Source organism: Amphimedon queenslandica, unplaced genomic scaffold (genome assembly GCF_000090795.2).
Source record: "Amphimedon queenslandica unplaced genomic scaffold, v1.1 AMPQUscaffold_12812, whole genome shotgun sequence".
Classification (NCBI taxonomy): domain Eukaryota; kingdom Metazoa; phylum Porifera; class Demospongiae; order Haplosclerida; family Niphatidae; genus Amphimedon; species Amphimedon queenslandica.
The window spans coordinates 17,998-30,347 of record NW_003546952.1 but is presented as its reverse complement, the minus strand read 5'-3'; the positions used below and the strand labels follow the sequence as shown (position 1 = coordinate 30,347).

The following is a 12,350-nucleotide window of genomic DNA, read 5'->3' as shown; positions in this document are numbered from 1 at the left end:
GTACAGAGAGAGAGAGAGATAATGTATGATTATATTGTTAACTGTTATGAATTATAAATGAAAAAAAAATATGATTTTAGCGCCATGTCATCATTAATTTTGTTAATCAGAAAAACAACAGAAGTTTTCCTTTCAATAGTACATAGCGGTAGGTGTATATTATGATAATGCACGTGCATGAGTTGCGTCCAGTCCAGTATTTAACCCCTCTACTAGTAACTCCCCAACCAGCAATGGATACCTCATGATCCAGTGACTATACAATAGATAGACAGGTAATAGGTAATACATTAAGTACATTATTAGTTGTACTTTAGCTCCAGTAATGTCATTAAAGACTCCTCCAGTGTATTGTTCAAAGGCTGAAGTCACTGCAATAGTACAGGCAATGGGGCCTCGTGCATAGATCTCACTCAACATCTTATCCTCTCCTGATACCCTACCATGTTCTGTGACCTCATACTATAGGAATGGAATTAGGTAAATGGCTAGTTAAAATTTGTGGCTGATCATACACAAAATCCCTGTACTATAGCACAGGGACATTTGTCCGATTTTGGAGCAACTTTAAAAAATCATAGAAAATCCAAACTTGATCGGAATCAGCTCAATCTCTCTACACTGCATAAGTACATGTATATGCATCAGGAAATGTAATAAAATTGAGGAATTTTCTACTTGTCAGTTTTTATGAAATTTTATAAAAATTCCTGTACTATAGTACAGGGACTTCTGTCCAATTTTTGAGCAACTTTAAAAAATCATAGAAAATTCAAACTTAATCATAATCAGCTCAATCTTTTTAAACAGCATAAATACATGTATATGCATTAGAATATGTAATAAAATTGAGGAATTTTCTATGTGTCAATTTTTTTAATTTTACAAAAATCCCTGTACTGTAGTACAGGGACTTTGGTCCGATTTTTGAGCAACTATCATAGAAAATCCAAACTTGATTGGAATCTGCTCAATCTCTCTAGACAGAATAAGTACATGTATATGCATCAGGAAATGTAATAAAATTGAGGAACTTTTTATGTGTCAATTTTTGTGAAAATTTTGAAAAATCCCTGTACTATAGTACAGGGACTTTTGTCCGATTTTTGAGCAAATTAAAAAAATCATAGCAAATCCAAACTCGATCGAAATCAGCTCAATCTCTCTACACTGCATAAGTACATGTATATGCATCAGAAAATGTAATAAAATTGAGGAATTTTATACTTGTCAATTTTTGTGAAATTTTACAAAAATCCCTGTACTATAGTACAGGGACTTTTGTCCAATTTTAGAGCAAGTTTAAAAAATCATAGAAAATCCAATCTTGATCGGAATCTGCTCAATCTCTCTACACAGCATAAGTACATGTATATGCATCAGAAAATGTAATAAAGTTGAGCAATCTTTTACTTGTTACTTTTTGTGAAATTTTACAAAAATCCCTGTACTGTAGTACAGGGACTTTTAACTGATTTTTGAGCAACTTTAAAAAATCATAAAAAATCTAAACTTGATCGGAATCTGCTCAATCTCTCTACACTGCATAAGTACATGTATATGCATCAAGAAATGTAATAAAATTGAGGAATTTTCTACTTGTCAATTTTTGTGAAATTTTACAAAAATCCCTATACTATATAGTACAGGGACTTTTGTCTGATTTTTGAGCAAATTTAAAAAATTATAGAAAATTTAAACTCGATCGGAATCAGCTCAAACTTTCTACACTGCATAAGTTCATGTATATGCATCGGAAAATGTAATAAAATTGAGGAATTTTCTACATGTTAATTTTTGTGAAATTTTTGAAAAATATATGTACTATAGTACAGGTAATTTTGTCCGATTTTGAAGCAAATTAAAAAAATCATAGAAAATCCAAACTTGATTGGAATCAGCTCAAACTTTCTTCACAGCATAAGTACATCTACATCCATCAGAAGAAGAAATAAAATAGAAGAATTTTCTACTTGTCAATTTTTTTTATTTTACAAAAATCCCTATACTATAGTACAGGGACTTTTGTCCGATTTTTGAGCAACTTTAAAAAATCATTGAAAATCCAAACTTGATCGGAATCTGCTCAATCTCTCTACACAGCATAAGTACATGTATATGCATCAGGAAATGTAATAAAATTGAGGAATTTTCTACTTGTCAGTTTTTGTGAAATATACAGTACAGGGACTTTTGACCAATTTTTGAGCAACTTTAAAAAACCATAAAAAATCTAAACTTGATCACAATCAGCTCATTTTCTCTACACTGCATAAGTACATGTATATGAATCAGGAAATGTAATAAAATTGAGGAATTTTTTACTTGTCAATTTTTATGAAATTCTACAAAAATCCCTGTACTATAGTACAGGGACTTTTGTCCAATTTTGAAGCAAATTTTAAAAATCATAAAAAATCCAAACTTGATCGGAATCAGCTCAAACTTTCTGCACAGCATAAGTACATGTATATGCATCAGAAAATGTAATAAAATTGAGGAATTTTTCACTTGTCGATTTTTGTGAAATATTACAAGTACAGCGACTTTTGTCCTATTTTGGAGCAACTTTTAAAAATCATAAAAAATCGAAACTTAATTGGAATATGCTCAAACTTTGTACACAAGATACAGTAAGTACATGTATATGCATCAGGGAATGCAATAAAGGTAGATAATGGCAAACACATTTACCAGACAGTAATGGACATGTAAAGTAATATTAATGAACAATGTACTTGTAACAAAATGTGCAGAAACTGTTTTATGATAATCCAATCAATAATAATAATAATAATAATAATCTATTCAACAGCTTAAGGAATGTTTCTAATAAGTCACTAGCAGTTATTGGGAGCTATTAATTGACACGAGAGCTGATGCCTTCTATCGGGTTGGCCTTCTGTCTTATCAACTTCTTCCTAGTGTCCTCCTCCCACTGAGGATTATCAAGAGTATGGGGTACTTCAGGACCAACTGGAAAACAACAATAAACAACAACAATAATAATAAACAAATACATTGATCCTGCCAAGTGCAGTGGTTAATACAGTGGGGATTCTGCTCATTCATTAATGATACTCTCATAAACTGCTAGAGTCATAATAACTCACTCTGCTCAGTAAGTGACGTTAGTAGGAACCTACTTTACAGTACAACCCCTTCTCTCTCTCTGATACACTTACTTGTCCTTTTAAAGAACTCAGCCAGTATTACTCCAATTATTATTGCCAAAGTTGTACCAGCAAAAACTTTTGGCCCGTAGCCTTTCTCAGCGTCCTTGAGTTCTTTAAAGCTCTGGGGAAACGTTGCTCTGTATACTAGACATAATAATAATAATGATGATAATAATAATAATAATAACCATTTATTTATTATTAATTAATAATATAATTAAGACTCTCTTCCCTGAGACCTCTTTCTTAGTGTATAAAGGCTCTAGGCCACTTCACTAACACAAATGGCTACCCCCCTTATACCGCCAGCGGGTCAATACAACCCAGACACTATCACTCCCTACAATACAATACATACACATCACAGTCTCTTCCTTTGATAACTTGGACCAATGGCCACACGACTTGTCATATGCAGCCTTGAGCTCAGGGGTGGAGAGGTTCATCTGGAGGCTGAGAGGAGCGGGTCTGGCCACACTGATGGTGAGGTGGAGACGAGGGACAGAACTGCTGAGGAATCTACGAGCTATAAACAAAGTCGCCATTTTTATTCTTGCACTAGTCTACTGGGCATGCGCAGTAGAATAGTCCAGAGTTCATTAAGTACATTCATTAGCTATGGGTACACCAATCAATGATGATCACGATGACCTTTAACACACTGAGAATACCTACTGCTGCTTATTGGTCCCTACTTCATACAACATGCACCATTGAAACGCATTAAAAGTTGCAGGCAGCAATCCTGCACAGTGTGGAATGGACAAAATACAACAAATCCACCAGCCATCCACCAATAATGTACAGCTAACAGTGACATAGCTAGCTTAAATGAAGAGTGAGGATACAGTGGGGGCACTGAATAAAGCAATACTTATGAATACTCAATATAGCAGCTCAGTTGAGTCAGTTGCAACTTGTATCTCTCCATTTTCTTGACTAGCTGCAGGGGCACAAGAAGCAGTTGTAAGGGCATTCCCCCCCACAGGCCCCTATGTAGCTACACCACTGACCACTAATACCCACTAATGCACTACTGATACCACTAGTACTAATACCAATCTATTTGTAAAGAGGCTATGGCCAGAACACAAACATTAGCTGACACAAATATTAATTCCTTGAAAACATGAAATCATTAGACAAATGAGTAAGACTAAAGAATAGATTAAAGTGTTCCAATCGTCATGATTTTTGAAGATTGCTTGATTTCGTTTTCATCAATTCTTCAACAGTAGCAATATACTCATCAGTCACTGCCTTATACTAGCAATAAAGAACACTAGCAATCAATGAGTGAGGGACTAACTGTATTCTCCATTCTCCTCATAGTGTCAATGGGTAGTCTTGCCCCTGTCCCTCTTTTCTTCAGTGACTTCAGACTCTCCTCTCTCACTCCTTTCAGAGACACTTTTGCTTTATCAGCATAACCTTTAGCCTCTTTAGTCAGCTTATCTCTTAACTCTTTACTGGGCCTTGAATATAATACATTACAATACATTACAAGTTCCAATGGGTACATACCTAGGTACATTAATACTGACTATTGATCTATCAACATTCACATTGTTATTCTTAAATTTAGTCATAATCTCCTTCACAGTAGCTGATATACACTATCAATAGAAAGAACCACACATTATACACATTATTGTGGTTTGACAGTTATCATAATGGCTGGCTGGAGACTGTAATGTATAATAACTTGCAGCTTTTTCCTCTTCTGGTGGAAAGTGAAGTAAAATGGTTTGAGCATTTGGACTTGATATCTGAACCATCTCACTGACTAGCAGCTTATTCCCTTTATAAGCTATGGATAAGCTACCAACCATACCTAGTGACAAACAATGGGTTTAGAATAACAACCTCCCAATATGTATCCTTTGGTATGGCCAGAGGGTTGTATGGAGGATCAGAAGGTGTGGCTGGATGAGTGGAGACTACTCTAGCATAATGGGAACACTTGCTGCCATTACTAATCATTGACAGACTGACAGCCCTAACACTAACAGCACCACTGAGATTGACAATTATAATTAAGAGCTCCATTAGTAATTTAGTACATTAGTAGACTATATGATTATTGGTGAGTGCTGACAGGAGTATAGCTGGTACCTGGTGTTAGTCTTGTGTTCAAATAAGTCGTGTACTGCCACTTCAACCTATCAACAACCTTCACCATATTCTCCTTCACTTGTTCCAACTGCAATATCTCACTCTCCTCCTCAGAATACTCCACTCGTAGTTCTAAAAAATAATTAAAAATTAAATTATTTTAATTTTTTTTATCAACTCGTTTACTTTTACTCTTTCCATAATACCTTAACAGTAAAGGATAGGAGTATTTGATGAGCCTGTCCTGCGCTAAATAACAAGAACAAGGACCCAATAAAGAGAGACTCCATCTCTTTATAAAGACATTGAGAGAAGCCATCTTGTTGTAGGTGTGGTTTAAGTAAAGTGGGTGGGTGGATCTGTTAAGTTAAATTACTTAACTGTTAAGTGCCAGACTGCCAGTGGTCTGATTTGATAATGGAGTGCCCTCTGAGAGCTGAAGCTTTCAAAGAAGCACACAGCAGGCCCGCGGGAGGGAGAGGACACCAGGGGGCGAAAGAACTAGCCTCTGGATACACTCAAGGTACAGTGTTAGGGATTGGACCGGCGGGGGGCTGTGTTGAAGGATACTCTTTAATAGGGAAAAGGAACATGGAGATATGTAGTTTAATAGTGAGCACTCTAATGAATGTACTGGTAGTGGCTGGCCTGTTGTACTACTGGGAACTGAGACACATACCAGGAGCATTGATTAGCACAGGTTAGGACCCAGCCACCATTAACGCATGATCAACGACTTGAGGAACTAGTAAGAACCATGTGCTTATAGTACAGGCAATATTGGAGAGCAGCTTTTGAATGAGTTTTGATAGAAATCAAGTCAAACTATACACACGACATAAAGGACATGTAATATGCATCAGAAAACATAATAAGATTGAGGAATTCCCTCCCTGTCAATTTTAATGAACTTTGGCCAAAAATCCTGTATCATAGTACAGGGACTTTTGTCTGATTTTAGAGTAACTTTAAAAATTTGTAAAAACTAAACTTGATCAAAATGAGCTCAAATTTTCTACATGCTTTCATTTTTTGGCGAAATTCAGCCAGTGTCTGTAATCTGTATATCATTGCATCAGAAAATGTGATAATAATCAGCTGTACATGTATTAGTTTAATGATACTGTATCAATGCATTCATTCATTTGGTCATTGGTTCGTTCATTCATCCTTTAGGGTTGGGTATGTTGTTGGCTGATTTCCTGTCAGGACTAGTTCACTGGGGAGCTGACACCTGGGGATCTGTTGATATACCTATCATTGGAAAAGTAAGAGGGAGAGAGAGGGAGAGGGAGGGAGGGAGGGAGAGGGAGGGAGGGAGGGAGGGAGAGGGAGGGAGGGAGGGAGGGAGGGAGGGAGGGAGGGAGAGGGAGGGAGGGAGGAAGAGAGAGGGAGGGAGGGAGAGGGAGGGAGAGGGAGGGAGAGGGAGGGATGGAGGGAGAGGGAGGGAGGGAGAGAGAGGGAGGGAGGGAGAGAGAGGGAGGGAGGGAGAGGGAGAAGATTAATGAGTGGGATGGAGGAAGAGAGGGAGAGGGGGGAGAAGATAATGATAATATAAACTTTAAGAGTTTCGTGGGAGAGAGAGAAATAAAGATGTTGAAAGAGGAAGTGAAAGTTTTCACACATCACTTTGTATGTTTTTTATTTCAATACTGTCCTAATATTCAATTATCTTCTTAGGCTTTCATCCGTCCATTCAGAGAGCATCATATTGACCCGACTGCTATAACCCGTCACGACTATATTGAAGCTAATGGTGATAATGCACTGGTAACACTGCCCATTCTAATACTCATGGTATCATTAATGGTCACTCAACCGCCTGATGCCATCATTAATTATTATTATTATTATACCTTTGGTCTTTCTCTGACGTTGTTCATTACCTTCACTAACCAGTTTCACAAGTGGTCTCATACTTATTACGGACTCCCAAAGTGGGTGGAGCTACTCCAAAAGGCTCATATCATCCTACCAAAGGCTCACCACAGGATCCATCATGTGGCACCTCATGAAACCTACTTCTGTATAACGACGGGCTGGCTCAACTACCCCCTGGAGAAGATAAGGTTCTGGACTACACTGGAATACATCATAGAGGCTGTGACTGGTCATAAACCTCGCTCTGATGATATGAAGTGGATCAACAAGAGATAGATTGATGACTAGTTATTGTAGTGTGTTCCCTGTAGTCCTTGGGTGTATCTTGTAGCCCTAATTCATTGACACGTGTTGTATTACCTCAGTATTTTTATTATTAATAAATGTTCATGTATTCTGCCATATTTGAATGAACATGTATCTATGATAGTTTTTGTATTATTATTACCTTTTATTTTTAATGACACTATTTTAAATAATTATTGTGATATTGGTCTCTGACGCTGCTAGTATCAGCTTTCACTAGTTACGTGGTTCGTTGCTCAACACCTGCTGTTAGTGTGTAGGACTCTCTCAATTAAAGGAAATATTTTGAATTAAAAATTATTAATAATATAATACAAACCTGTCGAAACTAATAAAAGTAAAATAATAATAATTATAATTATAATATAGTACAGTGTCAGTAAGTCACTCTGTGGTGTGTGTGTGTGTTCATTATTAAAGAGGATTCCATATGTCCTGAGGTGAAGACGGTAAGTGGCTGCTTTGAGTGACTGGAGGGACGTAGCTAGCCTTAACAGTGGCCCCAGGGACACCAGTGACCGTAGGTGGAGTGGTGTCACCGGACAACTGGTTACTGGTATAATGGTACGAGTTGTGAGGAAGACTAGGAGGAGGGTAAGGGGTAATGAGGGACATGTTAGTACCAATGGCACCTCCTCTTGGCTCCTGCATTGTACGAGGAGAGTATATGCTGAACTGAGCAGAATAACTTGATGGCTGGAAGGTTTGATGGGACAAAGAACTAGTCCCCATGCTACCAATGGCATTGAGACCGCTGCAAGTGTTGTTGTTACCATTGACATTAAAGGTAGGTAGTGCAGAGTATGGTGAGTGGAACATACCAGCAGCACTGTGGTCCATTGGTCCCGGTGAAGGCCAGCCAGTGGTAGCTACTGCAGTTGCTGGATTGAGACTCCGAGTGAGTCCATAGTCAGGATAAGGATAGTAGGGGAACCGACCGTAGGTTTGTGAAGGAGGAAACGTTACCTTCTTGACTGGACGCCTTCTCCTCCTCCGATAGTTCCCTTCTTCAAACATCACCTCATGGTTGGGGTCAAGGACCCAGTAGTGGCTCTTCCCATTCTTGCCTCCTTTTGCTGGCAGTTTCATGAAGCACTCGTGCAGTGAGAGGTTGTGCCTTATGGAGTTCCTCCAGCCTTGGTTCTCCCTGTTCCTGTAGTATGGAAAGTTCTTTGTGATAAAGTCATAGATACCGTTGAGCGTCAGTCTCTTCTCATTGCAGCTCTGTATGGCCATTGATATGAGAGCTACGTAAGAGTACGGAGGCTTCACATTAGCCATCTTGTCGTCTGCAGATTCCTCAGTGTACGAGGGGTTTAGCTTGATAGCTCGAGCAGGGACAGTAGCCACCGGCTCCGGGGTCTTACCAGTACCACTCTTACTCATCTGGAGTGTCTTCTCTAGCGCCTCCCTAAACTCTTTCTCGCAGACACTGGTCGCTGATCCTTCAGCAGTTGGAGGAGAGCCTGCGGTCCCTAGTGGAGCTATGCTGCTGGTCTGACCGGCCGGACTGCTGGTAGAGTAGTTTTGTTCAGAACTCATACTGGGCATGTTATTGATAACAAAGGAGAAGAAAGATGAGGAGAGAGCCTAAAGTTTGGCTACTTCTTGTTGCAGTTTTCTAAAACCAGAGAAGAGTTTGCTAAACAATGTCCCTAGACTCCAAAAACAGAATCCTTTTATACAGTGCAGGGTAGTTATTAATAGTTATTGCGGTTAATTAACATTAATTAATAATTTAATTAATGAGAAGGTGAGAAATGATAATTCTGTGGTAATATGAAAGTACAAAGTGTCTAAAAAATTGGGAGAAATAAAAATGAATAGTTAATCGTAATGCGATACTTCAATCCCAAAATAGTATCACACAAAAGAGAGTGAGTGAGAGAGAGAGAGAGAGAGAGAGAGAGAGAGGGGTAGTGAAGGACACAGCAGATTCTCAATACAGTAAGGTCTGATAAATCATGGCTAGTTAGGACTGTCAACTACAAAAATAATAATAATAATAATTGTTATTAACAAAACATATTAATATACAAACACACAGTCAGTATTTTGATAACTATAAATAATTAGCATATCTATAAAGCTAAACAGAGTCTGATATACAATAACCAACTAATCAATTTATTGTTAATGTCAAGATTAGGACAGGTGCAAACACTAAACATAATATACTGATAATATACTGATAATATACTAATAATGTCCTAATAATAATGGGATTAGAGGATAGTTCTGTGGGCAGTTGTGGTTGGGTAAAGCTCAACTGAATAACAGTGTATAATTATTGAAACTGGTGTGTGTTATGGATTTGTTGTTTTCAAAATTATCGAATATTAGAAAAACTGACATTCTAATAAAAGATAACCAAACCATTCCTGACCGTACACCCAATCCAAAACACTAGAAATATAACTCGCTCATGTACTAGTACACACACACAATGTACACTGGAATATAGTGCACTTAGGCATACTGGCAATACATGTATAGGTGTATGTACAGATTATGGGAAAAAGAGGGAGAGAGAGGGAGAGAGAGAGAGGGAGAGAAGGAGAGATGGAGAGAGAGAGGGATAGAGAGAGAGAGAAGTGATGGTGTAGTTAGATTGTGTGCAAGTATCTGCTAGTACCAAGCACTATTGAGTAATGTGATGTTGTGCCATATACCACTGGAGGACATTCCCCTACACAAGAGTGATATCAGTCTTTAACTAGCACTGGACCAATTCACACTAAAGTAAAAAATAAAAAGAAAAAAGAGTTTCATGAGATAAAGGACAAAGGCTCTGGAGGCTACAGCCCTAGCCTGAGCTAAAGTAACCACAAATAAATTAATCATATATTTCAAAAAGTGTACATAAACACTAGCTAAGAATAAGATAAACACTATAGGAGGAACTAGGGCTGGCAAAATGACAGAAATATCAAGGAAGAGAGAGAGAAGGGACAGTACACACACACACATACTAAGAACATGTACATGTACATAGCTACATACTTCACTACTGACTGGACTGTAACAACACTGGTGGACTAGCCATCATCATCTAGAGATAAATTGATAAAGAAAAGTGATAAAAATTAAAAATAGAAAATGCATCAGTTATGACAGTGTACAGTGTACTTGTAAAGGATGGTTGATCATCAATACACAACATCATTAATAAGATACAATGAATACAGTTTATGAATACCCAACCAACCATGAATATACCACAAAAGAAAAGAGAGAGAAAGAGAAAGAGGGACAAAGGGAGACGGAGAGAGAGAGGGGGAGAGAGAGGGAGAGAATAATAGAAATAAAATAAGAGAAGGAGAGAGGGGGAGAGAAAAAGGGAGAGAATTCCGATAAACCACAATAGAGGCATAGAGTGGTGACTATGAACCAGTGAGGTATAAAGGTATGTCTCTGATAATAAACAGAGAATGTAATATATTCATTTTAACAAATAATAAACACACTGGACTTATTTACACACAAAGATCAGGCCACACATACATACACACAGAAGTATCAAACTAACCATAAAATTAATAATTACTAACACACCTTTGATCTAAAAGACACACATCATGTACATATACATGTACATGTACATGTATATGTACATGTACATATATATACTGACTGTCTTTAGAACTAATAATAGACAAGAATGGAATAATAACATTTTTTGAAATTCACATTCAAAAAGAATTCCCAAAATGTGATCACACCCTCTCCAGTCACAACACCAATCAACAAAAATTGAGCAACTCAGCAAAATTTTATCATTTAAAACAATCAAAAGAAACTGCAATGATCCCTAGCTTCCATTCATTTCTATTTGCAGCCACAGTACGGTAGTGCGTAGTACAGTTAGAGTTAATATATTACTAGTTAATATATTATTAGTTAGTTAATAGATTACTAGTTACCAGTTGTTGTATGCTCCCTGGGTTGAGCCAGTCCTCCCGGTCTCTTTGCCGGACGATCAACATAACATGTCAACAACTGAGCCCGACCCAACCCGCTAGAAGATGCAACACTTTTGTCTATTAAATACATTAATTAATTATTATGAATTATTAATTAATTACCTTTATTAATCAGTTCGTTAAGGTAAGGAGATAAAGAGTGTGTTCTATTCTTAATAAACTCATGGAACTCCTCCCACGAGTGAGAATGATCCACTGGAATGAACTTGAGTCTCTCCTGTACTGCCCGCTCCTTCTCCACCTCCTTAGGATAAGAATCAACATGTGCCTCTCCGCTCCACACCCGCCACCTGGAGGCCATCTTTAATTGTGGGTGTGTCCTGTGTAGAGAGGAGACACGCCCACCTCCAACATGAATCCTAATATGAAGAGACAGAGAGCCAGACCTCCTGATAAAGGAAGCTTTCCTTTAGACCACACTGGTAGGTGAGCCCTCCTTTATAATGAGGACACCTTTATGATATAAGACACCTTTATAATGAGGACATTTTGTAATGTCCCAATTGGTAGAAACCTACCTCTGGAATGATTAGTGTGGGCCCAATAATACCTTTAATAAAAAGGCCACACTGTACATGTATTATGATTGTTATTATTATTGTCTTTCAGGCGAGTGTAAGGATCACATGTTAAAGTACATGTCTTGTCTAAAGGAGAACAGTTCCGATCATTCTCAGTGTAGAGTACTGGCCAAGGACTACCTTCAGTGTAGGATGGAATGTGAGCTCATGACAAAGGAGGAGTGGGGCAAGTTAGGGTATAAAGATATTGAACAAGAGAACAACAATAGAAGAGAACAAAGTCAAAAACAATAAACACAACATAATATTGTCATCATCAACTGTGAAGTACTTTAAAATCTCTAACGATAACTTCTGCTAAAATTATA

The 12,350-nt window shown here is 37.7% G+C and overlaps 5 protein-coding genes across 6 annotated transcripts in view; 1 reads left to right on the top strand and 4 right to left on the bottom strand.

Annotated features, from left to right (window-relative positions):
- Positions 1-2,689: 2,689 nt before the first annotated feature.
- Positions 2,690-3,750, bottom strand: LOC100641821 (cytochrome c oxidase subunit 4 isoform 1, mitochondrial-like). Its single transcript, XM_003390036.3, has 3 exons — positions 3,535-3,750; positions 3,186-3,320; positions 2,690-2,976 (listed from the first exon to the last, which is right to left on the bottom strand). Exons 1-3 carry the CDS (start codon positions 3,719-3,721, stop codon positions 2,861-2,863), a joined length of 438 nt encoding a protein of 145 aa, XP_003390084.1. The 5' UTR covers positions 3,722-3,750; the 3' UTR covers positions 2,690-2,860.
- A 472-nt stretch (positions 3,751-4,222) lies between these two features.
- Positions 4,223-5,643, bottom strand: LOC105314543 (ribosome-recycling factor-like). The gene is made up of 6 exons (XM_011408777.2): positions 5,478-5,643; positions 5,292-5,423; positions 4,886-5,010; positions 4,701-4,792; positions 4,486-4,651; positions 4,223-4,442 (listed from the first exon to the last, which is right to left on the bottom strand). Exons 1-6 carry the CDS (start codon positions 5,608-5,610, stop codon positions 4,362-4,364), a joined length of 729 nt encoding a protein of 242 aa, XP_011407079.2. The 5' UTR covers positions 5,611-5,643; the 3' UTR covers positions 4,223-4,361.
- A 20-nt stretch (positions 5,644-5,663) lies between these two features.
- Positions 5,664-7,652, top strand: LOC100631800 (transmembrane protein 189-like). Its single transcript, XM_020002884.1, has 4 exons — positions 5,664-5,814; positions 5,872-5,991; positions 6,468-6,559; positions 6,972-7,652. Exons 1-4 carry the CDS (start codon positions 5,709-5,711, stop codon positions 7,446-7,448), a joined length of 795 nt encoding a protein of 264 aa, XP_019858443.1. The 5' UTR covers positions 5,664-5,708; the 3' UTR covers positions 7,449-7,652.
- Positions 7,653-7,743: 91 nt separating this feature from the next.
- On the bottom strand, positions 7,744-11,787 carry LOC100632052 (forkhead box protein L2-like). Of its 2 annotated transcripts, XM_020002882.1 has the most exons (5): positions 11,564-11,787; positions 11,402-11,518; positions 10,482-10,530; positions 10,114-10,215; positions 7,744-9,463 (listed from the first exon to the last, which is right to left on the bottom strand). In XM_020002882.1, the coding sequence occupies exon 5, from the start codon at positions 9,027-9,029 to the stop codon at positions 7,893-7,895; it is 1,137 nt and encodes a 378-aa protein (XP_019858441.1). In that variant the 5' UTR covers positions 9,030-9,463; positions 10,114-10,215; positions 10,482-10,530; positions 11,402-11,518; positions 11,564-11,787; the 3' UTR covers positions 7,744-7,892. The 2 variants fall into 2 exon arrangements, with proteins under 2 accessions (XP_019858441.1, XP_019858442.1); XM_020002883.1 differs by lacking the exon at positions 11,402-11,518.
- Positions 11,788-11,870: 83 nt separating this feature from the next.
- The window catches only part of LOC100631419 (putative RNA-binding protein RbpA), a 1,490-nt gene continuing 1,010 nt past the window's right edge, over positions 11,871-12,350 (bottom strand). The window contains exon 5 of the mRNA XM_011408779.2: positions 11,871-11,914. Coding sequence (XP_011407081.1) covers positions 11,871-11,914 — 44 coding nt within the window. The remainder of the gene's footprint in view (positions 11,915-12,350) is intronic.